The 26,273-nt window shown below is 39.9% G+C and overlaps 1 protein-coding gene across 5 annotated transcripts in view; it reads left to right on the plus strand.

The window, feature by feature from the left end:
- Positions 1-469: 469 nt before the first annotated feature.
- The window catches only part of TMEM164 (transmembrane protein 164), a 72,055-nt gene continuing 46,251 nt past the window's right edge, over positions 470-26,273 (plus strand). The window contains exons 1-2 of one of the 5 annotated variants that reach the window (XM_087940835.1): positions 470-1,121; positions 1,201-1,742. In XM_087940835.1, the coding sequence (XP_087796961.1) occupies positions 1,260-1,742 (483 nt within the window). In that variant the 5' untranslated portion in view covers positions 470-1,121; positions 1,201-1,259. Of the gene's footprint in view, positions 1,122-1,200; positions 1,743-26,273 lie in introns of those variants that run through there. The other 4 variants (XM_026703142.2, XM_087940834.1, XM_026703141.2 and 1 more) reach the window with 4 other exon arrangements.

A 26,273-nucleotide genomic window follows, 5' to 3' on the forward strand; every position in this document is an offset into this window, starting at 1 on the left:
CAAGCCAATCCCCGCAGGCACAAAACTCGCAGCTCAGCGGGAGTAAGGCGGCTTTCCCCGCTCCTCATGGATCTCCCGGGCGGCTGGACCGGCGGTCTCCCGCCTCCGACAGCAAAGGCTCCCTGCGTGCAAAACGTGCCCCGGGCCTGCAGCATTTCCACGTACAGCGAAGGCCCCACTTCCTTCTTCTCTCCCTTCCGTCCCAGCAGGCGCCCCCCTCCCCGGCTGTGGGGGAGTCTGGCTGCGCCGCTAGCAGCAGCCCAAGCCGGACTACACGGGACGAAAGCGGCCGCCCCGCGGGCCGGCCTGCTACCTTCCTTGAGCTGCTAGCTTGCGGCGTGCAGGGGGCGCAGGCAACCCTGCTGCCCCCGGAGCAGCCGCGCAAACGCGGCCGTCTCCAGCCCTCCCCGGCCCGCAAGAGCCGCCTTCCGAGAGGCGGAGCGGGCCGCCCCGCGCAGCCAATCTCCGGCGCCCCGGCCGCTGGTCGGGCCGAGCCCAGCGCGTCGGCGGGGGATGCTGCTAGACTGGCGGCGGCGGCGGCGGCGGAGCGGGGCCAAGGCAGGGCGCGGACTGCGCGGCCACATTGTTGCGTCCCTGCTAAGTCTGGGCGGCGGGCGAGTCCCCGCCGCAGCTACAGCTCCGCGGCCTGGGAAGGCAGAACGCGGCGGTGGGTTCCTCGCCCCGATCCCCGCTTGGCTGGAGGGCTGCGAGGCCGGAGGAAGCGCGCGGGGGAGGGCGAGCGCGGGCTGGGCAGGGCAGGAGGCGCCCTCCCTCTCTTCCCCTTCCCTCCAGGCGTTGACCTTCCGGCTTTCCCTCACCCCAGACGCTGGCAGGGAGACAGGTGGTTTTGCCCCGCCTTGTATTTCCCCCGCCCGCCCTCCGCTTTCCCTCGCTTCTCCCCTCCCTGTTGCTCCCCAAGCGCCCTCCTTCGCAAGGGCGTCGTGCAAAGGCGGAGTCCGCCCCAGCCCCTTCAGCGGCCAGCAAGCGCCAGAGTTCGGACAGCCGCTTTCCCGACCGGGTGGCCGTTGGCTGGTGGGGCTGAGGCCGCCTTAGTGGGGTTCTTGGGGTGCTGGCTTGGCCTGGGATACCGGGCGGTTCCAAACAGGCAAAACTTGCCTCAGGTGGGTGGTAGCGCTGGGCGGGGCAGGTGATCAAGGAAGGGCCCGTGGCTAAGTTAGGGTTGTCTCCTTTTCTTCCCAGCTTCTGCTCCTGGGGTCTTCTGAGCCCCCTCCCGGCTCCCGAAAGATGGCAGGCAGTCTATGGAGGAAGGAGTCCTGAGTTTCATGGTTCGCCCCCTGGATGGTGTCCTCACTTTGATCTTCTCTAACTTGCCCCCACTCCTTCCTCCCAGCCCAGGTGAGGAGGGGCCCTGGACCATGAGTCGCTACAGCTTCTCCAACCTGATGGACTGGATGTATGGCGGGGTGGACCCCAGCTTTGAAGGCAATGGGGGCCGTGAGTGTGCTGCCTTCCTCCCTTGGGAGCAGCGTCTGCTGGAGAGCGTGGTCTTTACCATCATGGGCATTCTGGAGATCCTGGTCTCTCTGCAGAAGATCAGAAGGTCCACGGCCAGGGAAGCTGCTGACCTCTTGGCTCAGTCCCGGGTCAAGGGGGAAAGTTGGGGCAAAAATCTCTTGCTGGTGACCCTCTGCCTGACTTTCGGACTTGAAGTGGGATTCAAGTTTGCCTCGAGGACGGTCATCTACTTGCTGAACCCTTGCCATGTGGTTACGATGATGCAGGTAATGAACTGTCTTCCTCCAGATAGTTTGAACTACCAGTAGAAGAGAATATTTGTAGCTCAGTATTTGAACTGGGGGATTCCTGATGCTCTCTGAACTTGGTGGTTTTCTTGCAGACGTTTCAGATCCAGCTAGGTAAAGGAATCTCTCCAAGAAAACCAGCAAGCTCAGAGAGCACTAAAGACACTAAAGGTTTGTGCTACAACTACCATCGGCCACAGCTATCTAGGCAGCCTCAAGATGGGCAGGGCTGCTTGAAATATGGAAAAGGCCTTTTGTATCCAAAGAGGCAGCTGCTTTTACTTTAGCCAATAGTTCTTTTTGCATTCCCTTCTTTTTATCAGTGCCAAATGTTACTTTGCAACTGGTCTTCTTAGCAAAGAGGTGAGGCTGGGAGAAAGAACAGATCCAGCATTCAGCTGCTTGAGAGAATCCAAATCTCTTTTATGGTCTCTGAAAAACTACAAGGCTGGTGCCAATTGGGTCCGCTGAGGAGGCTCTTTCAGGACCAATCTGTGGGCTGGTTTCTCCCCCCCGCCCCCCAGTCAAATGAGGAATTTAGGAATGTGAGTTGAATGTTACCAGCTGTTTTTGTGTAGTAGTTTTAAGAAGAGGCTGGACAGCCAGCCACTTGTCTGAAATGGTATAGGATCTCCTACTCGAGCAGGGGTTGGACTACAAGACCTCCAAGGTCCCTTCGGACTCTATTATTCTGTATTTGAATTATGACCATAGTTGGAAACAGAATTTCTATTGTGAAGTAATGTGGCTGTTAAATGAGTTGTGTATTTTTGCCACAGTTCTTAGGCAGTTCACATGCCAGTTGCCAAATGTTGATCATGTGACTGTAGGGATGCCGAGACGGTTGCAATGTGAGGACCGGTAGTTGTCCCAAAGGTGCTGTTCCAAAAGGCAACTGGACTTTCTTGATTTTTTTTCTTTGAAAACATTTTGCTTTTCATCAAGAAGTTTCTTCAGTTCAGCAAGTGGACTTGTTTGTTTTCATCCAGTTTTTCTAACAGCAACATTTCTTCAAGCAAGGAGGCCACTGGGCTTTTATACTTTGATCAGCAGTGAGTTCAGTCAACTTTCTGTTTTCCAGTGGGGAATGTATGAAATCCAAAGTCCATACGGTTAGCAAAATGATTTCCACTGGTCCAATCTTCAGTGTAGTTGTTTGTCATCTTTCAGTTTGCATGGAAAAAGTCATTGCTACCAGGTGCACAAAACCAAACAGAACTCAAAGGGAGATCTGTGGGAAAGGACACGAAATTAAACAAGCATAGAGTTTGTTTTAGCCTTAACTTGGTGATAGTCGAACTGTCCATGATTAGGACTGGGCTGGAAAGAAAGTGACAGAATGACAAAAAAGCCAGGGAAACAAGGAAGATTAAATTCTCAGTTTTGGAGGCATTGAGACTACAGTGAAATATAAGAAAGTCAATCACCCAAAACCCCACATTCCAATCTCATTTTTTGGGGTCACCAGAACCCCCCAACCACTCTTGCTGCAATTTTGTGAGAAGGTATCACTGCCTCTCTCCATAAGATTGTTCACTTGAAATGGTGTGATGTTTTACTATTTTACTACAAATCATGATTTTGCAGAGAATATGCCAAATTATATTGGACTACTGGATTGAACTGCATATATTATTTAGACTGTTTTTTCCCCAATTATTTTGAAGATTGTGATGTATCTATTGGTCTGAGCAAACCTTGAAAGTAAAGAGGGGTATATAATACAAGAAGGTAAAGAAATTAAATTAATCTGAACTAAAAATAGATGCTCTTGAAAAAAGTTTATGCAAAATTCTCTCCCCCTCCCCCCATTTCTGCCAAAGGATCATTTATGGTGGAGACCAGTTATCCAACTTTGGTGATTCGTAGATGTGCAGATAAGCAACTCCGATAGCAATGGCCCTATCAGGGAATTCTGAGAGTCGAAGGCCAAATATCTGGAGGTAGCCAAGTTTTAGCAACAAGGCGAAGGGATTGAGTTTTGAGACTACTGATCCCATAATCGCTTGCCATTGGTCCTATAGTTTATGGCTGATGAGAGTTGAAATCCAACAGGTCAGGAGAGTCAAAGATAAGTTCTCCCACTGGCGTAGATAATGCTATTAGCAAACCGGAAGCCCATTAATAAAGCTCATTGATGGGAACTCCAGATATTGATGAATTCCAGGTGCCAGGAGACTCATCTACAAAATTAAGGCAATGGTGCATTGTTACCATAATCCATAGTTAGTCATCCTACTATAATTCTAGCACTTCAGGGTTTTTCTTAAAATCTTTTATGAAGATAAGAATGTTTTTACCCCACATATCACTGGTGTCAAACTTGCGGTGTCATGTTGCTGTCACGTGACTTTTGCAATGTTTTCCCCATTAGTGGAGGTGGAGTGGGGGGGTGGGCGTGGCCTCTGCGTGACACAGCCTTAATCCAGCACGGTCACTGGCCCTTCAGTGATTCTTTCCAAACATAATTATTTCTAGCAATTTCATTGGGAGAACAACATTCTCTCTTTTTCTAATTTAAAACAAAAACTTTTTTTTAAGAAAAAGTTAAGATAATTCCTGAAAATAGGCAATTAAGGCTCCATACAACCTTAGTAAGAGGTACCAAGCAGAATATGTTGAGTTGTTTTCATGATATTAAAAAAGAAATGTAATTTTTGAGCTTAATAGCAAAACCTGTGCTATATTGTTAGATATAAATATTTAAAAACAAGCAAAAAAGAAAAAAAACAGCCTTAAAAATAACATAGGTAAATATTTAATTTCTGCTTCCCCTTCTTCATCCTCTAATCAGTTTTGTGGGACCTGCTGATGTATATTTTAGAAACCACACTTCAAGTGACTCTATTTCCCTTGCTGTGCAATACACAGTACAAAATAACAGCATCATGCTTTTGCTTTTCTTCATGTTTGGCAGAAAGAACCCAAACAAGTCAAATCCATTTGCTAAAGCCAGAAAAAAATACATTGTAGTAACCACAAGGAACTGTGAATCAGTGGTCCCCAACCTTTTTTGTGCCACGGCCCGGTACTGGCATCACAAAATGATCCGTGGCCCGGTACTGGCATCAGCACACATGACAAGGCGAGCCGAGCAATCCCAAAGCAAGAGCCCCCTTTTTCGGCTTCATTTGTTCAACTAGAACCCATCCAACAAAGTGGAAAACTTGTCCTTCCACTAAATCCAAATTAAATTTGTTTTCACTCAGTTTTTTTTTTAACAGCGGCATCCCATCTGACCCCCCCCACCTCACGGCGCTTACCCACCCGCTTGCCTTGCAACAAAAAGATTCTCCCACAGAAACGGCGCAACCGACTCCCTGATATCCTCCTACACGGCCGTTTGAATTTAATCTCGCGCCTGGAGGTCACGTGAGCGACACGGTGCTGCCTGATTAGTGCAGCCGGGAGCTTGAAATTAGTAAATCAGGAAGCAACAAAATGTTACCGGCTCACTCTTTCTGTCCAGGGCTCAGCAGCCTGTGTGGTTCTTTTGAAAAATGCATGCCGGCTGTTACCATTCCCTACCCCCCCACACTTTCCTCAGGGCTAACCGCCCAGATTGGCTATTTTTTGCATATAAAGTTTTGCGTCTGCCTATATCCTGGTCCTACCTCTCTCTTTTTTTTTTTGTTCTGTAATTTGTGAGTTCCTTTTGTGGGGAACGAGTGCCTGCTGTAGCAGAACTTTATGCAGTTCATTTTTCGTATTTTCATTTTGGGAGAAAGGAAAGAAGAAAAATTGGAGTCTTTAAAAAAAACCTTTCTCATCGAAACAAGATGGCGGCGCCCAGCAAACCGGCGGCCCGGTAGAAAACGTTCCACGGACCAGTACCGGTCCGGGGACCGGTGGTTGGGGACCCCTGCTGTGAATGGATGATAAAAATCTACAGATAGTCCTTGACTAAACAACCACAGTTGAGCCTAAAATTTATCTTGCTAAGTGAAACGTTTGTTGAGTTTTGCTCCATTTTATGACTTTTCTTGCCACAGTTGTTAAGTGAACCACTGCAGTTGTTAAATGAGTGACACGGATGTTTAAGTGAATCTGGTTTCCTTGTTGACTTCGATCGTCCCAAAAGGGGATCACACAATGCCAGGACATTGCAACCGTCATAAATGTGAATCAATTGCCCAGCATCCGAATTTTGATCACATGACCATGGGTATAGTGCAACAGATGTGTGAAAAATGGTCATAAGTCTCCCCCTTTTTTTTAGCACCATTGTAACTTTGAACAGTCACTAAATGAAATGTAAGATGAGGACTATTTGTACTACCAGCAAAGAAAATGAAGAGCAACATTGACCAATTTCAGCTGTCACTTTAAAGTTACCTAAACAAGTCATATTGACCTGGGCAGGATTTGAAACTGACCAGCAGAGGGATAGACCAGATGCTGTTCAAGTAAAAGCTAGGATTATATGAACAAGCAATATGTATTTTTGTTTAATAGTGTTGCTTGATGTTAACTAGAGTTTGTTGTCTGACTTAGTACATTTCACTGAGCTTCATGCTTCATGCTGTCATGTCATAGGGTTGATAGGGACCTCAGAGATCATCTGGCTCAACCCCTTCCTTAATGCAGGATTACTGGAGGGGTTAAAGAATAGACTGCACAGCCATTTGAGTAGGATAGTGTAAGGCTCCTGCCCTGAACAGGAGGTTGGACTAGGAGACCACCCTCTGCTTCTGTGTTCTATGATTCTATTGGCTGTGTTATTTCTAAAAAGCTTCTGATGCTCGTGAGGTAACCAACTTTCACCTGAACTCTCAGAAGGCCGGGGCTTTCTTCTCATTCTTCATTTTTCTTCCTTTCAAAAACATGATTGCTCCAAGGTTGTGACATTGTGTAACATTGCGCAAGTGCCCCCCTGCTTGAATAGGTTGCTGATTCCTAGTTTAGTGGGATGTGTTAACTTCCCCATCATGCCATGTTCTGTATTTATTGCTGACCTTAGAAATGGGTAAATTTTGTAGAAGCTTTGTGATTCTTAGAACTTAAGTTTGTGGGATATAAAATTTATATATATTTATAGAGAGAGAGTTTTCCACTTTCTCCTCTTGAGTTTCTTCCTGCATTTTAGTAGAACTGGCTTCTTGTAATTCTCACAGATGTCCTTATCATATCTGTATAAGTATCAAAACATGTTTTGCATAAACTTTTGAGGTATCACAGCTTTTCAACCCTGTCATCTGCAGATTAGTTTCCCTGAACCTGCTTTTTAGTCTGTAAGGCTGAAGTCTGTGAGGAAAGCAATAACATAAATATAATCTGACAGGGTCCCCATTCAAGTTGTTGTTTTTTCCCCTCTTTCTTCCTCCTCCTTTTCCTCCTCTTCTAAAAATAGTGGAAAGAAAAAGGAGGTTGTTATCTTTTGTGAATGCAGCTCTTTACAAAATGTGCTGGAGAAACAACAAAAGACAAAGAGGCAGTCTGTATGCCCTTAAGAGCTATCAAGTGCTATTCTAAAGCAACTGATGTGCTTTTGCACAGATGTGGATTGCTAGTGTTCTAAGGCCCTGTTTCCACTTTCAGGGGGAACGGCAGTGTGGTTTAGAGTTGCTTGGCTGAAACCAGAATATCAATAAAGGAGAATATTTGTAGGTGAGGGTTGATCCTTGGTGCTCTCTTAGCTTGGTTGTTTTCTTGCAGATGCTTCATTACCCAACTAAGTAACATCATCAGTGCTAGTGGTGTTTGCTCTCAGTTTATATTCTGGTGGCTTGCCCTGTCAGTATTGGTGGGAGTGGTCTTAGAGTTTCCTTGGTTGGGCTGTTTACTGTTGGCTTGTTTAGCAGTTTCTTCACTGGGGTATTATTTACTTGATTGTTGGTGTGATGTTAATCTTGGTGTTAATCTATGCTCTTCTGATGCTGATTGCTGGTGGAGAGGTTTCTGGATTTTTCTGGTTCCATTTTTGGCATGTTGATAGTTTCTTTTGCATACTCTGTAGATACTGTAGTTTATATTTATGTGTCTGTTGATGGCTAATTTGTACCAATGCCAAGCTTTAGAAACCCCCTAGTGGTTTTGTACTTGGCTTGTTGTAGGACATGGGTGTCAAACTCGTGTCATTACGGTGGCATCACGTGATGTATTGGGACTTTTCCAACCTTCGCTAAACTGGGTGGGGATGTGGCCAATATGTGATGCATCTGGCTGATGGGCTGGGAGTTTGACAGCCTGGTCTAGGATTATAAAAAGGCGCCTCTTGGAAGAGAAAATAGAATTGAATCGAGTAAAAAAAAAGTTTGGTCCCCTTTTGCAAAGTGGGAGGCAAGTGAAAGCCTCTCTGGTGGGGAGAAAAGCTATATAAGATTGAGAAAGGCCACACCTGGTATTTATCACCTGGTATTCACCTGGTATTTGTAAGTCCTCAACTTACAGTCACAATTGGCACCAGAATTTCCATTGCTAAGCAAGGCAGTTGTTAAGTCAGTCTCAACCAATTTTACAAATTCTTTTGTAATGGTTGGTATGTGAATTGCTGCAGTTGTTAAGCGAATCCAGCTTCCGCATTAACTTTGCTTGTGGGAAGTTACTTGGGAAGGTTGCAAATGGCAACCACCTGATCCCAGGATGCTGCAACTGTTGTAAATACATGCCAGCTTGCACAAGAAGCTTCCAAGGCTCCATATATTTTAATTTATTGAGCAAACAGACACAAGTCTTGCATTAGATCACTGAAATCTAATTAGATCATAGTGCCCTACCTGGAGTAACACTATATTAATTCAATTAATCAATAAATAAATACCCCTTGCAAGATATTATTTGCTTCCAAAATGTCTGAAAACTTAATGTGTTAATTTTGGTGGGCATGGGGATGCTTTACCTATGTTTGTCCTAGATTCATTTTAATTAAAATTTTAATGAAATAAAAACTCCCATTGCTTATTCTTGATGTACCCACCTTGTGCAATATGTCAGAACTGAAGTCTACAATATAGTTATTGCCTCAGTCCAACAAATTGCAGCCAGTCGTTTTCCATTTTCTCAGTGTTTAATCTTATATACCATCTGCTATAGGAGACTAATATTTAGAAATACGTTTTGAGAAAGAGAGATGCCGCACAAGATATATGTAGCTGTCATTTCCCATTTTGGGGGGGAAGTACTGCTTTAGACAAATCCTCCAGTCACTGAAATTGCCACCAAAGTTGTTAAAAAATAGAGAACCTGCTCTGACATTTTAAAATAACTTCTCGTTATTTCCCATCCACCATTTTCAAATGCAGTTGTGCCGCTGGGTTATTTTGCAAAAAAGAGCAAAGTAAAAATTAATTCACAGGTACATCGTGCTTTGCAAATGCCAGCCTAAAATAAGTGACACCCAGCCTTCTTTCTCTAACAAAAACCCTAAGTGACAACTTGTATGTGTGAGAACATCTGGAGATGATTTACTGTTATATATAGAAGCATATTCCACATGCAGGTTTAAGTTGGGGATTCTGCAAGCAAGGATTAATCACTTGTAGAAGTGCACATCACAGATGCTGGATTTTTAATTTCTATCCCACAGTGGAAAATAAGCTTGGCTGTTAAAAGCCACAAATTTCCCAATCAAACGAGGAAGTTAAATAATTTTCAACTTAGCAGCCACAGAGAGCTTGCTTTTGCTGAATTCAATGCTATTGTGAAGGGAGGAGAATTAAGACTTTTCTACCTTGCTGTTTGAGATAGAAGTGGCCCCTGTTCTAAACCAGATTCTCTTTGTAAGAACACCAACAACTTGGAACTGTCTATATAGTCAAATGTTACCTTAATAGCTCTTAGGTTCTCGGTTAGGACTTGCACTGTTGAGTTTTTACAAAGTCCTAGACTGTGACTCATATTGAAAATTAAATCTTAAATAATTATAAAAAGAGTTAGGGAATCCAGCTTGCTACAAAGCAACACACTCAATTTCTAAGCTTCTGTATTTATTTGCATCAGGGCCTTGACAGTCAAGAGCCCTTGGGAAGACCCAGCATCCCAATGGGTCAAGTTTTCCTTGCAAAAAAACAGATCTTTCGTGACTGGTGCTTGGAAGCCCATCAGTTTGCGAGCAGCCCACCATTGTTCTCAAAATCGCAGAGACCCCCAGTCTCCTTTTCTAGAGCAACAGAGAAGAGTTTTAGGTCTCCCTCCCTCCCTTGCTTTCTCTCTTGCAGTGGTTTGTGTATTTATTTGTGTCAGAAGCATCACAATTGAAATAAGATGTATAGGACATAAAATACAACATTAAAATATGTACAAGTTAAACAGATCTTGCCCCAAAACTAGCAACATTGTGTTTTGTCCTGCTGCCATGAGGTCCTCAAGTATACACTAATCAGGACACAAAGGGCAGGTCTGCATATCACCACAGTCACAAAGAACAGAAGCTACGGGATAGCCCCTTTTGTTCAGAGTGTCTCTGGATTTTGTTGTACCCTCTGCAATCTGTTCAACAATTTCCATACTTCCCAGCCTTTGGCAGACCAGATGCCATAGCCTCCATTGGTCCCACCCAGGCTGGTTTTTTGCAGCTTTCCATAGTCCTCTCTGCTTTCAGATTCTTTGAAGTCTTTTCCTGGATTTTAATCTCTGCTGAGCTGGTGGTTCTGTTGTTTCATTTAGCAACTAACGGTACCATGGAATGGCATTTGCACAATAGAAAAGAGCAGCGTTTTGCTTTTACGTTTACAGGTAGTCCTCGACTTACGACCACAATTGAGCCCAAAATTTCTGTTGTTAAGCCAAGCAGTTGCTACATGAATTGCGCCAGTGGTGGGATTCAATTTTTTTTACTACCAGTTCTGTGGGTGAGGCTTGGGTGTGGCTTGGCTTGATGGGCGTGGCTTGGTGGGCATGGCAGGGGAAGGATACTGCAAAATCCCCATTCCCTCCCCACCCCTTTAACCTGCTTTCCAGCTCAGTTCTCCTGGGCAGGGCAACCAAAGGAGACCCAGCCGATCAGCTGGGACTCAGGAGGCAGAGAATAGATGGGGGCAGGGCCAGTCAGAGGTGATATTTGCCGGTTCTCCAAACTACTCAAAATTTCCACTACCAGAACTGGTCAGAACCTGCTGAATACCACCTCTGAATTGTGCCCAATATTACAACCTTTGCCATGGTTGTTAAGCAAATCACTGCAGTTGTTAAGTGAATCATGGGATCTTTAAGCGAATCTGGCTTCGCCTATTGACTTTACTTGCCAGAAGCTGGTTGGGAATGCCATAAATAGTGATTACACAATCCTAGCGCTGTCATAAGTACATGCCAGTTGCCAAGTGCCCGAATTTTCATCACGTGACTGTGGGGATGCTGTATCGGTTTTAAAAGGGACTGGTTGTGGGACACCTTTTTTCTAGTGTCATTGTAACTATGAAAGGTTGCTAAATGAATGGTTGCAAGTTAAGAATTACCTGTACAGGTAGTCCTCGACTTACAGCAGCTTGCTTAGTGACTATTCAAAGTTACAACGACACTGAAAAAAGTGACTTATGACCATTTTTCACACAGCCGTTGCAGTATCCCCATGGTTACTTGATTTACATTTGGATGCTTGACACCTGACTCACATTTATGACAATTGCAGTGTTCTGGGGTCATGTGATCCCCTTTTGCAACATTGTTGTGAGCCATGGTGGCGCAGTGGTTAGAGTGCAGTACTGCAAGTTACTTCTACTGACTGCCAGCTGCCTGCAATTTGACAATTCAAACCCCACCAGGCCCCAGGTTGACTCGGCCTTCCATCCTTCAGAGGTGGGTAAAATGAGGACCCAGATTGTTGGGGGCAGGAGGCTGACTCTGTAAACTGCTTTGAGAGGGCTGTAAAGCAGTATATAAGTCTAGGTGCTAGTGTTGTTGCTATTCCCCTCCCTCCCTCCCTTCCTTCCTTCCTTCCTTCCTCCCTCCCTCCCTGTGCACAATGGTTAGAATGTGGTATTGCAGGCTAACTCTGCCCACTGCCAATAGTTCAATCCTCACTGGCTGAGGGTTGACTCAGCTCTTCCATCCTTCCGAGGTGGGTAAAATGAGGACCCAGATTGTTGGGGGCAATGGGTTGACTCTGTAAAATGCTTAGAGAGGACTGTAAAGCACTGTGAAGAGGTGTATAAGTGCTACTGCTGTTGCTATTTTGACAAACAAAATCAATGGGAAAGCTAGATTCCCTTAATAACCATATTATTAATTTAACTGCAGTGACTTACATAACAAATCTGGCAAGAAAAGTCACAAAATGGGGCAAAACTCACTGAACACATTTCTCACATAGCAGATGAGTTGTGGGCTCAATTGTCATAATAAGTTGAGGACTACCTGTACTAGCTAGTTCAGCCAATCAGCCCTTGAAGACCCTTGGCACACTTATCTCTAGCAAGATATGGGTGTGTTCTCTTGTCATAATCCAAGCAAAGCTGATTGGTGTGAGCTTTCACACCTGTTTGTTAAATATAAGTGGCTTATTTTAATTTTAACCACATCACTAAGATAGGAGAGAAGATAGAACCCTGCAGTCTTCAAGTCTTACTCAGGCTTATTTTAGGCTTAGAGGGGCTCTTTCCCATTGAACATGGCTGAACTGACTTCTCAATTGGGCTCTTTGCAGGTTGTTACTGAAGCTCAGGCAGACTTTGCCCTTAGCTAGAAGTGATTCATTTGGTTGGGTTGAGCGAGCTGCACAAACCCATCCGTTGTGATTTGTTAATTGGATTAGGATTTACCAGGTGTTGACAGCCCAAGCAATTATGGTTTGCATGTTTATTTGATTTCTTGCCTGCTCCTCCTTTCATTAAGGATCTGGATCTGGAGGCTCTATTTTTCTACATAACAGTTGTGTATTTTGCACTGAACCCCTGGGTCTCCTGGAGCTATGGGAGGATTAGAATCTGAGTCTTTCTCCTCCTGGTCCAGCACCTTCTCCGTGGTTTTACCATAATAGACAAGCTGTGTCAAAGTGAGCAGAATTTTTGTTCTCTCCCCCCTCGCGCAAAACAACCAAGTTCTGTGGCTCTTGTTACTTCCTCAGGTACACTAGCAATTCTGTGTTGTAGTGTAAAACTGCCAGAATTATCATGAAATGCCTTTAATATTTACATGGTTTGGGCAAATGCTTCTTTCAACCAGCACCATTTCTCTTCTTAATACAATTATTATCCATGGGGTCCTTGGGGCTTTCTGAGCTTGGTGATTTTTCTGCAGATGTTTCATTACCAAACTAGGTAACATCATCAGTGGAAGAATGGAGTGGGTTGTAGCACTGATGGTGTTACCTAGCTTGGTAAAACATCTGCAAGAAAACTACCAAACTCAGAGAGCACCGAGGGCTCCGCTCCTCCTCCTCTCCCCCCTCCTCCCCCTCCCCCCTCCCCCTCCTCTCCTTTCTAGCACAGATGATATTACCTAGTTAGGTCTTGAAATGTTTGCAAGAAAGCCACCAAGCTCAGAGAGCACCAAGGACCCCACAGTTCAACCCTGAGCTACCAATATTTTCTTCTATCATTCCAGTATTATTCTTTTTGCATCACTCAGATTGTGCATTCCATTTTTTTGGGAGGAGTTAGGCTCTTTGTCAATAATGTGGCTCAACCCTAAAAGTACATACTTAATTGTGGCATGCTTGGTTTCTCTGAATAGTTGGCTGTGGTTTTTTTCCTCTCATTCTTCCTGTCTCTTATCAACTTTGGCAGAAAGCAGTTGAGCCTCTCTGACAAATAACAAGCAGGTCAAAACTACTTTGGCTGCAACGCTGACTGGGCTAGAAAATTAACACAAGTTTTTCCAAAAGGTGGGTGCCATAACACCCTGTTGGTTTCATGGGCAAGAGAAGCGAGGATGCTCTTTGGATTTGCTGTGTGGTCTGTAAAGGGGGCTGAATTGTCAATTTGGTCTCTCAGCCCCTGGGGTTCCAGAATATTCCTAGAATCAGCCACATATATTCACACGTAGGTTGTTTATTTCAACAAGGCTCTTCCTGCTATACCTTTCTTTCTTTCTTTAATTTTTATTTACCTGTATTGCTTTATAAGAAATTCAAAGTGGCAAACATACCTAATACTTTTACCTCCTCTTCCTCCTATTTTTCCCACCACAACCAACCTAGGAGATGTTTGGGACTGAGGGAGAGCATGACTAACCCAAAGCCACCCAATTGGCTTTCATGCCTAAGGCAGGACTAGAACTTCCAGCTAGCCCAAATGCACCCAGCTCCCTTTCTTGTCTAAGGGGGGGACTAGAATTCACCATTTCCCTGCTCTCTAGCCTGGTGCCTTAATCACTAGACCAAACCAGTCACCATGGGAGCAAGGGAGGGGTGGAGTGCAGTAGGTAAAAAGCTATAGCCTAACATAATGTGTCAACCTAATTCATGGTTTATTGTAGAAGCTTCAAATATTGGGTTTATGCAACATCATAAGGCTAAATCTAACAATGTGCCTTGCAGCTTGTTTGGATCGCATAATTTCATCTTTCTTGGAGTAGAGTCTGAGAATAATTAAAAGAAATATGACTTTAGAAATGGAGTCTCTTTTGGCAGTAATTGCTGGCAGCTGGTAAGACCATATTCATTGCTGACTGTACATTATGGAAGTTATAACTAATTTGAAATGAACTCATAGAAACTAGGAGTTTGACAAAAAGATGAGGATGATTTTAGATCCTGCCTTCCATTGAGGACCTGTATACTGCACGAACCAGAAAGTGGGCTGAGAAAATATCTACAGATACCTTACATCCATGGACATAAACTGCTTCAACTCCTCCCCTTAGGGAGTGCTATAGGGCATAGCATGCCAAAACAGCTGGACACAAAGACAGTTTTTTCCTCGTGCCATCACTCTGCTGAACACCCAATTCCCACAGCACTATCTTAGGCCAAAAGGTATTTACCCATGTAGTAGGCTGTATTGCTATGATCCTTGTCATCTTTTCATCTTTGTCAACTCATTTTTCATCATCTGTGCTAGTCGTTTCCGGCTCTAGGGGGTGGTGCTCAACTCCGTTACAAAGCCAAAGAGCCATCGGTGTCTGAAGACGTCTCCGTGGTCATGTGGCCAGCATGACTAAACGCTGAAGGCGCACAGAATGCTGTTCCGTTCCCACTAAAGGGGTCCTTATTTTTCTACTTGCATTTTGACATGCTTTCAAACTGCTAGGTTGGCAGAAGCTGGAACAAGTAACAGGAGGCTCACTCTGCTATGCGATGCTTGGGATTCGAACCGCCGAACTGCTGACTTTTATGATCAACAAGCTCAGTGTCTTGGCCACTGAGCCACCATGTCCCTTGCCATTAGAAGACATCCCTTAATATTATGAGCAACTTTGATCAACAAATTAAGTTTCCTTATTGAGTTGTGGATTTTTCTTTGCTGGAAATTTGAATAATCAGTTCCTGGAGATGATCCAATTCTGCATATCCTTAAATGAGTTTGACAAAATCGTTTGTCATCAAAAATGTAGTATGGGATCTCAATACTTGTCTACAGCAAGATCCCCAAAAGTGACCACTATCAACCCCCAAGAAATGATGGGACTATCCAAGTCAATATTTATAGTACTAGGTCTGTATTTGTAGTACTATTACAGGAAGTCTTTGACTTACAGCCATTTGTGTAGTTTGAAGTTGTAACAGCAAAGAAAAAGTGACTTATGAGCACTTTTCATACTTATGACTGTTGCAGCATCCCAATGATCATGTGATCGGAATTCAGACATGTGGCAGCTGGCATGTATTTAGGAAGGTTACAGTGTCCTGGGGTCATGTAATCCACTTTTGTGACCTTCTGATACACAAAGTTAATGGGGAAGCCAATTTCCTTTAACAACCACGTTGCTAACTTAATGTCATGCCCCTGGTGGACAGGAGGAACAGCCGACAGGGAGTGGAAGTGTGGCTCTGGAGGTTGTGGAGGAGGCTGGGGAATGGCAGAGGCCGGCTGGGCAGTCAGAGGAAGACCCAGGCCCATCCCCTCTCCATCCTAGGGCACGCAGGGGGGAACGAAGAAGGCAACAACGTGGCCTACAGGAGAGAAAGTGGCCATGATCCCCCTCATTAGTTGCAGCTGGGGAGACTAATATATAAGAGAGATGGTTTCAACACAGCGTTGCTAGGAGCAAAGCGTGTTTTATTTCCGGCTGAGGTTTATCTTGGTTGGTGTTCTTCCAATGGACTGTGCCTTGTTATCTTCTTGAAGTTTGTAATTAATTATTCTGGTCTGTCGTGGAAATTCCTTCAATGCGGTTTGTTTTGGTTTTTTATTTCTCCGTTATCTATTCTTTGAGTTTGGACTGTATTTCTTTCTTTTGGAGACTATTTTGGGAAGAGTTTAATCTCCAACTGTGAACAATTGAACAGTGAGGCCAAGTTGGAGGCATTAAAGGAAATTTTTTCATGTTTGGGAATTTATTACATGTGTGCTGCTTCCCGGGTCATCACATTTAACAACAGCAATAATTTACTTATCAACTGTGGCTAGAAATGTTGTAAAATGGGGCGAATTTTACTTAACCCCCTGTTTTGTTTAGCAACAGAAATTTTAGCATCAATTGTGGTTGTAAGTTGAGTTGTTAAAGTCAAATGGGAAATGATGAATCATCTGATGCTTCATGAATGGTCAATGAACTAATGAGTTTGTGGTCCCTGATCTAGATAAGATAACTTTCGTCTTCTTACTAAGAAAGTGTCGCTTTTTAAAAAATAAACTTTATTAATTATAGAACTAAAATATCAAACAAACACATACACAACACACAGAGAAAAAGGAAAAAAGAAAATGATTAAAAACTAACAATTCTACTATTGACAGTCTATGGTTCCTTGTTTGTTATCAATATTGGTGATATATTTACAAATGCATCTTATTGCGAATATATAATTACTACCTCTTTTACCTTTTACATTGTTTACTAATATATTTTCTATTTTTGTTCTATCCAGTCATACCAGCATTCCCAGCTTCTATAATATTCTGATGTTTCTTTTTCCTTAAGTGCTAAGGTTAATTTATCCATCTCTGCACAGGCTGTTATCTTCTGAATAACCATTTCCTCTGTTGGAATATCTGCTTGTTTCCAACACTGTGCAAAGGTTATTCTGGCTGCAGTAAGACTGTGCAGTATTATATATTTGACTTTTTAAGAAATTTGTCTATTAAATATCCCCAATAAGAAGAATTCTGGTTTTAATTCAGTTTGCTCCGCCGTTATTTTCTCTAACCATTTTTTAATTCTATGCCAGTATCTTTGGGCTTCAGTGCAGGACCACCACATGTGAAAGAATGTTCCCTGTTTCTCTTTACATTTCCAGCAATTCGGATTCATGTTAGGAGACATTTTCGCTATTCTCGAGGGCGAAAGATGCCATCTATAAAACATTTTATAGGTATTTTCTTTATATGTTGCTGATTTTGTAATTTTATTATTCCTTTTATTTGTAAATTTTATTTGAGTTTTCACAAAAAAATACAAATAAAACATCTTTTTTGAAAGTAGTGTAAACTGGGTTACATTTCTTCGTATAGACACAAATTCAATTTCATGCTCATTTTTATGTTCTATTCCATACATAGCTTCTCCCCTCTTTTAATTTTCTCAATTTTATTTTAATTACCTCGTCTCAATTCAAATCATTATATTTATATTTTTCGTCTGTCATGTTTCAATTATCTATTATCTTTTCTCATTAAACAAAGTTTCTCCTGTAGTTACTGATTGGAGTATGACACCTTTATATCTTTTAAGTTTATTTAACTCTTATTTAGGCTTCAATATATACCCTAAAGTTATAACATTCAATATAATATATAACTTCCATTCAGATTCTGCTTGGTGCATTCTTAAAATACACACTATATTCTTAAAAAAAGAAAAAAATATAAATATATGTAATTAAAACAACACATTCCATTCCAATTCAATTCTATCATTAATATTCATTAAAATCTTAACTTCTTTAACATTATTTTTCAATTAAATATCATACTTCTATGGGAACAATTATAAGCTTTCCATAATTAATCCCCCCCCTCACTTATATTTTATAAAACATTAACTAATTAAAATGTTCCCATCCCTTCCTAATTGAATTTTCTCATTTATTTTATTTCACTTATTTTATTAACAAACATTTCACTAAATTACACTATTTTATCCTTCATTTGAATCATACATTGTTTCCAATTTTCTAAAGTTATTTCTATTACTAATATAACAATACAATCTTATGTACCTTTACAGAATCCCTTTTTCAGTTAAATTTTCACCCATTATCTCTAAATAGGTCCTGTTTCTCTATATTTTGTTCCGGTCCTTTGTAACTTCTTTTCCTTTCCTTCTTCCCTCTCTTCTTCTCTCTCCCCTTTTTACCCCCTTGTCTCTCTACCTTTATTTCTCTCTTCTGTATTCCCCATTTCTGTTGCTTTCCAGTATTATACTTATTTTTCAAATTATTTTTCTTTTCTTTGGTTGTTTTTTTTTAGTCTTAAATTCTCCATTCTCTTTCCCCCCTTTCCTTTTTCTTCCCCACATAGAATTACTTGTTCATTAAAGATGACTTCTTCTTTGTCCCAGTCTTCTTGTTTTGCAGTCTTTTCTTGTTGTTTCTCATAGTTTCAAATATCCATTTCTAAGAATTGAAAAACAAAGCCAAAAGAACCCCTCCCTTCGTGTGCATCTTCTTTATACTTTTTAAGTTCCATTTTCAATTCATCCAGAAGTAGTGCCATTGTATAAATTTTTAAACAACCACCCGATTAATTTTAGTCATTCAAATGCAATAACCAAGAATCCAAAGATCGCCAAGTAATCCAAATACATGCAAGCTGTTTCTTTTTGCTCTTTTTTTCACTTTCTCTTCCTGGGGTTCTACTGTTTAATTACAAAGTTTCAGTTAAAATGTATCTTTTAGAAGTCTTGTTGAAGTTTTACTGCAGATTCTTTTTAATTCCAGGCAGTCTCTTCCCGCTTTCCAGATCCTGCCCTTTTATTATTTTTCTCTCCTTTCCTGCTTATGAAAAAAAAAAATTAGTGTCCAGAATCTTTATTATTCCTTTGACATTTTGTTTTATTTTCAGCTTAATTGCCTGTTGATGTCAAAGAGGATTTTTCCGATTTCTTATTTAAGTCCCTTAGTTGTCAGTATAGGGAAAGGGAGGGAAGAAAAAAAAAAACCCAAACCTTTCCCTTTTCTACTCTTGTTCTCCTTTTTGACTTTATAATATTTTAGGCTAGAGACTCCCTTTTAGTTATTTTTTTAAAATATCTTTTTCCCTTTTCACTTTCCTTCGCTGCTTCCGACTCTTCTTTGGGAGCAATGTTATTTTTTTGTAAGTTTAAATTCCAGGGTACCTTAGTTGTTGCTTTTGCAATTTAACCTGGTCAGCCAAAACTTTCACTTCTTATCTTCCTCCTGCACATTCTTTTCCGGTCGAGTTCTTTGAGGTGGCCATTTCTGACCACCGCTGCAACCGCCTTCAGGAAAGGGAGTAATGGCCAGCTGAGGAGGAGAGATGCGGCTCTCCTCAACCCTGCTGGCAGTCTCCCCCCTCTTCACCACCTCTACGGGTGGCTTAGCCCCAAAACCAGCCAGCTCGGGGTGCTCCAGTGGTGAGCCCAGACCAAAACCATGCACGATCGTGGATTTCTGTCTGTCGCCGAAGGAACTCCATAATTTTAAAGGTATTTTCTTTATATGCTGCTGATTTTGTAATTTTATTATTCCTTATCCAGACCTTTTCCCACTCTGATAATGTAATGGTACGTCCTATGTTTCTGCTCCAAGCTATCATATTGCCTTTGACTACTTCCTCTTCTAATTCCATCTCTAATAAATGATTATTTTAGTTATATATTTTTTTATCTGGACCTAATAGGATTTTATCTAATTGTTCTGCCTTAGTATAAATTCCAAAATTTTTCTTGTCCTGGCTATATCTATTTTGAATTTGCAGATAAGCCCACCGGTCTACTTGGAGCCCTTGTTCTTGGAGATCTTGCCATGATTTTAAAGTTCCTTGCACATCAAGAAGGTCTTTGTATTTTATCATTTTATTAAGATCTAGATTATTTGGATGTATCATTGCCTCCATCATTGAGATCCAGATTGGGATTTTTAAATAATTTTTTTTTATTTTGTTCCAATTAACCAATAAGGAATCTCTAATGATATGTCTGTGGAAATACTTCTACTTAATTTTAATAGTGTCCCATAAAAATGAGTGCCATCCCCTCTGTAAATCATGGCCTTCTAAAAATAAGATCCTTTTGGAAGGAGAACAGGGGAGCTGGCGTCATGGTGATACGGCCTGCGATCTTGGAGGTCTGAGATCGCTGCCGATATCTTTGCTCCTGGATGGTACAATCGAATCTAAACCGTCCCGAAGAGACGGTGAATGTAAAGAGCACATCCTGTCGATCCCAGGGATACTGCAAAGTCCCGGTAGATCCAGAGGAAGCTCTTTTTGCCAGCGTCAAAGAGGCAGCCATTAAAGCTGCTGAAGTTGGGACAGCTCCAAAATGAAAGAGAACGGAAAGAGAGAGTGTGCCGGTTTGATGATAACTTTTTCTTTATTTTAAGATTTGAAAGGACACCCTAAGGAAAAGAAAAAATCTGTAAAAATTTTGACAGAAGGGACTAACTGGCGATTTGGAACAGGAATGTCAAAGAAATATTTTTTTTTCTCATTGCTAGATTTTCTACACATGATTTTATATTTTGAAACTGGACTGGTTTATTCTCCTCTTTCATCTACTCTTGTTCTCCTTTTTGACTTTATAATATTCTAGGCTAGAGACTCCCTTTTAGTTATTTTTTTAAAATATCTTTTTCCCTTTTTAATTAATTCTTATTATATTTTGTTTGGAGAAGGAGGGGGAAGGTGAAAGCAAAATAAACTTTGTAACACTGCCAACCAAAAGCTTGGAAATATTCAATTTCTTTTTCTTGACCAGATAAAGCTGAGAAAGAACTGAGACTTCTTTTCAAGGACGTTGATATTTGATAAGATAGAGGGAAGAGCATGGGAGAGTATTATTGCGGGTGCTCTTCTGGCTTTTTATCAACAGCTGGAGTCTGGTGTTGAAGCTTATAGGAAAAGAAAAGGTGATAAGACTCTGGACAAGAGAGTTATAACAAAAGCCTTGGATAATTAAACAAAGTGCAGTGTGCTCTTTTTATTTTTTCTAAGCTGCGCTACCCCTCCTTATCAGTTTACTTTTTGTAATAGCTATTTGGATTTTTGGGCCTTTTGGAACTTGTTATTGTTTTTCTTTTTGTCTTTTGAAGTTAATTTCCCATGTTTGCTTTTTATTTTAAAGGAAAAGCTTTAGTATTAATGATTTCCTTCCCTTTGTTTTTAAGGGAGTAGTCTCTTTTCTTTTTTCTCTCTCCCTCCCTTGTATTTTTTTTCTTTCCATTTACCTTCCATATTGGTTTTTTTTATTTGTGTGGCCTTTTTTTTCTTATGCATCCTTTTATATCTGAGACCTTTTAATTGGATTAACGTGTTGAAGAACTTGAAGAATTTTTCTTTACTCTTGTTTAGTTTTTTATTTTTCACTCTTCCGCCTTTTTTCGGATTTAACGATTTTTTCTTTTTGTGTGTGTGTTTATGGTCTTTTCCTCCATTTTTGAGTTTTTACCGCTATCTAGCCAATCGATTGGATTAAGGTATATAAGAACCTGAAGAAATTTTTATTATTTATTTATTTATTTATTATTATTACTACTACTACTACTATTTGGCTTCTTTTTTCCTACTATTTTTATTTGGAATTGCAATTGGTTATTTCACAATTGGATTAAGGTCTAGAAGAACCTGAATATTTTGAATTGTTCAAAATGAGTAGGAAACTAACAGCCCCTAGTTCCTCAACTTCTACTTCTTCCTCTCCACCATCTGGAGGACAACGTTCAATAAAGACAATGTTACGGCAAGAAAAAGAACATGAAAAAGTGACCCTGCAAAGAATTCAAAATATTCAAACAAGAACAGAGAATATTGAAAAGAGAACAGAGAACATTGAACAAAGAACAGGGAAAACTGATGAAAAGGTGGAGAACATTCAACAAATGATGATGAAGTATGATGAGAGATTCCAAAATATTGAAGAAGATAAACAAAGAGACAAGAAGATATTGATAGCAGATTAACTGTGGTTGAACAAGATAAAAGTGGTAGGCTGAGATAGGAGATGGACAGATCAGAATTTTATCTCAGATTCCAAAACATAGAGGAAGAAAAGGGACAAAACCTAGCTGAGATAATGATAGAAATTTTGGCTGAAGCTTTGGAAATAACAAAAGAGAAGATGACGGATGGAAAGATGAGGTTTATTGAGTCTTCACATATAGGATATACAATGAGAAATAGCTTACCAAGAGAAGTTCACATCAGATTTACAAAGAAAGCCATTAAAACACAAATATTGCAAGTGGCAAGAGAGAAAACATTGAAATATAAAGACAAGGAGATTGTGGTCCTGAAACGATTACCCAGAAGAGTGAGAGAGATGAGAAGAGAATACCGATTTCTGACCAAAATGCTACTTAAAAAAGAGGTGAATTATAGATGGCTGATTCCAGAAGGTTTAATGTTCACATGGCAAGAACAGAGATATAGAATTGACTCAATTGAGAAAGCTGAATCATTTTACACAGAATTTTTTGGAGGGAAAGAGGAAGAAGCCGAAAAAGAGATCTCACTAAATGAATTCCAAGAGGACTGCCAAATGTCGACTGAAAAAGAAGAAGGTGCAGTAGGTGGAAAGGTGGAAGCCAAAGAACAACGTGAACCAAGATCTACGAGAGCTGCTAAACCTAACTACAAAATATAACCATGGAAGAGAAAAAACTGATTACAATTAATATAAATGGACTTAACTCAGCTGTTAAAAGAAGGAAAACCTTCCATAAATTAGAGAAATTAAAATTTGATATAATCTGCCTACAAGAAGTACATATTAAAAAGCAACATGAACAATTGTTGGTACAGTCAAAATTAGGGAAAATATTTACTTCTTTGACACAATGCAAGAAAAGAGGAGTGGTTTTTAAAGATTAAAGATATTATCCCAGCGAAATTGATGACAGTGCAAGGATACTAATGATGGAAATAATGGACAATAATATGAAAACACTCCTGATTGTAATCTATGTCCCGAATGACAATCAAGAAGAATTTTATAAAGGATTACATATGAAAATAATTGAACTGGACTATGCTAATATAGTTATGATGGGAGATTTTAATGGAATTCTAGATAATAAACTGGACTGTACAGCACAGAAAACAACAAAGCAAAACAGAAAGACTCTCCCCAAATCCTTTTTTAAAATGGTAGATGAAATAAACTTAAAAGATACATGGAGAGAAAGAAATGCTAAAGCTAAACAATATACCTTCTACTCAAATAGACATTTATCATGATCCAGAATAGATATGATATGGATGTCAACAGAATTGTTAGTCAATATTCAAGAAATAAATATTGAAACAAGTACTTGGGCAGATCACAATCCAATGACAATTAAATGGAAAGGACAAAGAAGAAGATCTAGATGGACGTTAAATAATACTATATTAAAGGAAAAAGACCACACAGTGGATGGAGAAAGAACTGGCTTTCTTTTTTAGAGAAAACAAAAAAGAAGATACATCAATCCAGAACGTATGGGATACCATGAAGGCATATGCCAGAGGCTTGATAATAGACTATACAAGGAAAAGAAATACCATGAAAAGACGATCCATTACAAATTAAGAACTATAGACCTATTTCCTTACTAAACGCAGATTATAAAAGTTTTGCTTCAATATTGGCAGAAAGACTTAAAAAATACTTAAACAATTTTATTCATCCTGATCAAAGTGGATTTCTGCCAAAGAGACAAATTAAAGACAATATGAGAGTAATCTTGGACACCTTGGAATATTATGAGGCACATCCTGAAAAGCAAATGGCTTTGATATTCCTTGATGCCCAAAAGGCTTTTGATAATGTGAATTGGAGATTTATGTTACTACTATTGGAACAGATGGATTTTGCCAGAAAATTTATTCAAGCAATAGAAGCTATATATTATAAGCAAACGGGAAAGGTAATGATAGAGGGAGAATTCATAGATTCTATTAATATAAGAAAAGGTACAAGACAAGAATGCCCTCTATCACCTTTGCTATTTGTATTGACTTTGGAAGTGTTGAATAGAAATATTAGAGATGATAAAAGCATAAAAGGAATGAAAATTAAAAAGGAAGAATTTAAACTGCAAGCTTTTGCTGATGATTTGGCCTTTATTTTGGAAGACTCTTTAAAAACAGCTCCAAAACTATTGGAAAAGATAGAGGCATATGGTGAGGTGGCTGGTCTGAAAATAAATAAAGATAAAACAAAGATCTTGACAAATAATATGTTACTAAGACAAAGAGAAGAATTGGCAGACCTATTGAAAATTCAAGTCACCAACAAGGTCAAGTATTTGGGGATATATTTGACATCAAGATGCAGTACATTAAAAGAGAATAATTATATTAAACTTAAACAACAGATAGCCTTAGATTTGAAAAAATGGGAAAATCTACAATTGTCACTAATAGAGAGAATCTCAACAATCAAGATGAATATCTTACCCAGAATCTTATATTTGTTTCAAACAATACCAATTAGGCTCGGAAAATATTTTGAAGACTTAAATAAAATTGTGTTGAAGTAAATATGGCAAGGTAAGAAAGAGAATAAAGCTACTCTTTCTTACCTTGCCATATTTAACTCTTAATAAACTCTTACAAGATGCTAGAATTAGAGGAGGTTTTGGTTTGCCTAATTGGGAGTTGTACTATCAAGCTGCAAATTTGATGTGGGCCAAGGAATGGATAACATTAAGAAAGACTAGATTGTTGACATTAGAAGGTCATGATTTGCTGTTGGGTTAGCATGCCTTTTTATGGTATAAGGGAACTAAAAAACAGGGTTATTTCAGAAGACATTATATATGGGAGTCTTTGTGGTTAAATTGGGAGAAGATCAAAAGACAATGTTATTTGAAAATTCCGGTTTGGTTATTGGCCATTGAAGCTATCCCATAATTTTCCTATCCCATAATTTATAAGAAGGAACGAACAGTTAGATACGGGGAAATATTGGATGAAAAGAATGAACTTAAATCGATGCAAAACTTAGAGGAACAAGGTATAAAGATGAATTGGTTTTCATATGCGCAAATACATTCAAAGTATGATGAAGATTCTAAAACAGAGGGATTTTATGATAAACTGACTGATCTAGATAAGATTTTGACAGGTACTGATGAAAAGGTGATTAAAAAATTATACAGTTATTTACTGGGAATTAAACTAGAGGAAGAACAAGTTAAACTATGATTGCTTGGGGGAAGAATTTTGGATATAGGATTGATTTAGAGAAATGGCGAAAATTGTGGTCTCAAAATTATGAAATGACAATGTCAATAGCTTATAAAGAAAATTTGTATAAGGTGTTTTACAGGTGGCACTTTTCCCCGACAAGAATAGCAAGAATGTTCAAGAATAAATCTGAAAAATGCTGGAAATGTCATCAGATACCTGGCTCATATTACCATATGTGGTGGACTTGTGAGGACACTAGAAAATACTGGACTAAAATTCGCATGTGGTTGTAAAAAATGACAAAGAAACACATAGATTTGAAACCAGAGATCTTTTTATTGGGAATATTACCTGATACATAGAGTAAAGATTTGAAATATATGATTGTAAATGTATTAACAGCGGCTAGGATTGTATTTGCTAAAAATCGGAAAAATGAGAAAATACCATTGCGGGAAGAAATTATTAAGAAAATATTGGAATGTGCTGAAATGAGTAGATTGACATTTGAAATTAGAGAACAAGAGGATAAACAATTCTATAAAATTTGGGACATTTTCTATCAATGGTTGGATGATAAAATACAATAATAGAATATTTAGAATTTTAGATAATAATGAGTATATAAAAAGATATTTTTTTCTTTTTTTGTTATTTGATATCATATCTATAAAATGTTTTCAGGATAGATTTGGTATGACTATATGATTTGTTATAAAATAAACTAAGTAAATTATAGTTATCTCGTAAAGTATGAATGAATAAAATTATAGTCAAATGATTGTTTAATAGTGATACTAGGATATATAATTTCTGATTGATAATATGAGTTATTATGTAATGTAACTGTAATTGAGACTACGAAATGAATGCACAAAAACTGGTAAACCAACCGACACACTGTTTGTATATTTAGGAAAGAAAGCTGGATGTTTTTATGTTTTGTTTGTTTGTTTGTTTTTAAAAACTAATAAAATTGTTTTTTCTTTAAAAAATACTAGATTGTTGACATTAGAAGGACATGATCTGTTGTTGGGGTGGCATGCTTTTTTATGGTATAAAGGAACCAAAACACAGGGGTATTTTAGAAGACATTATATACGAGAGTCTCTATGGTTAAATTGGGAGAAGATTAAAGGACAATGTTATTTGAAAATTCTAGTCTGGCTATCGACTATTG

The sequence above is a fragment of the Pseudonaja textilis genome, chromosome 12 (assembly GCF_049901715.1).
Source record: "Pseudonaja textilis isolate UNSWEBS1 chromosome 12, rPseTex1.2, whole genome shotgun sequence".
Lineage (NCBI taxonomy): Eukaryota > Metazoa > Chordata > Lepidosauria > Squamata > Elapidae > Pseudonaja > Pseudonaja textilis.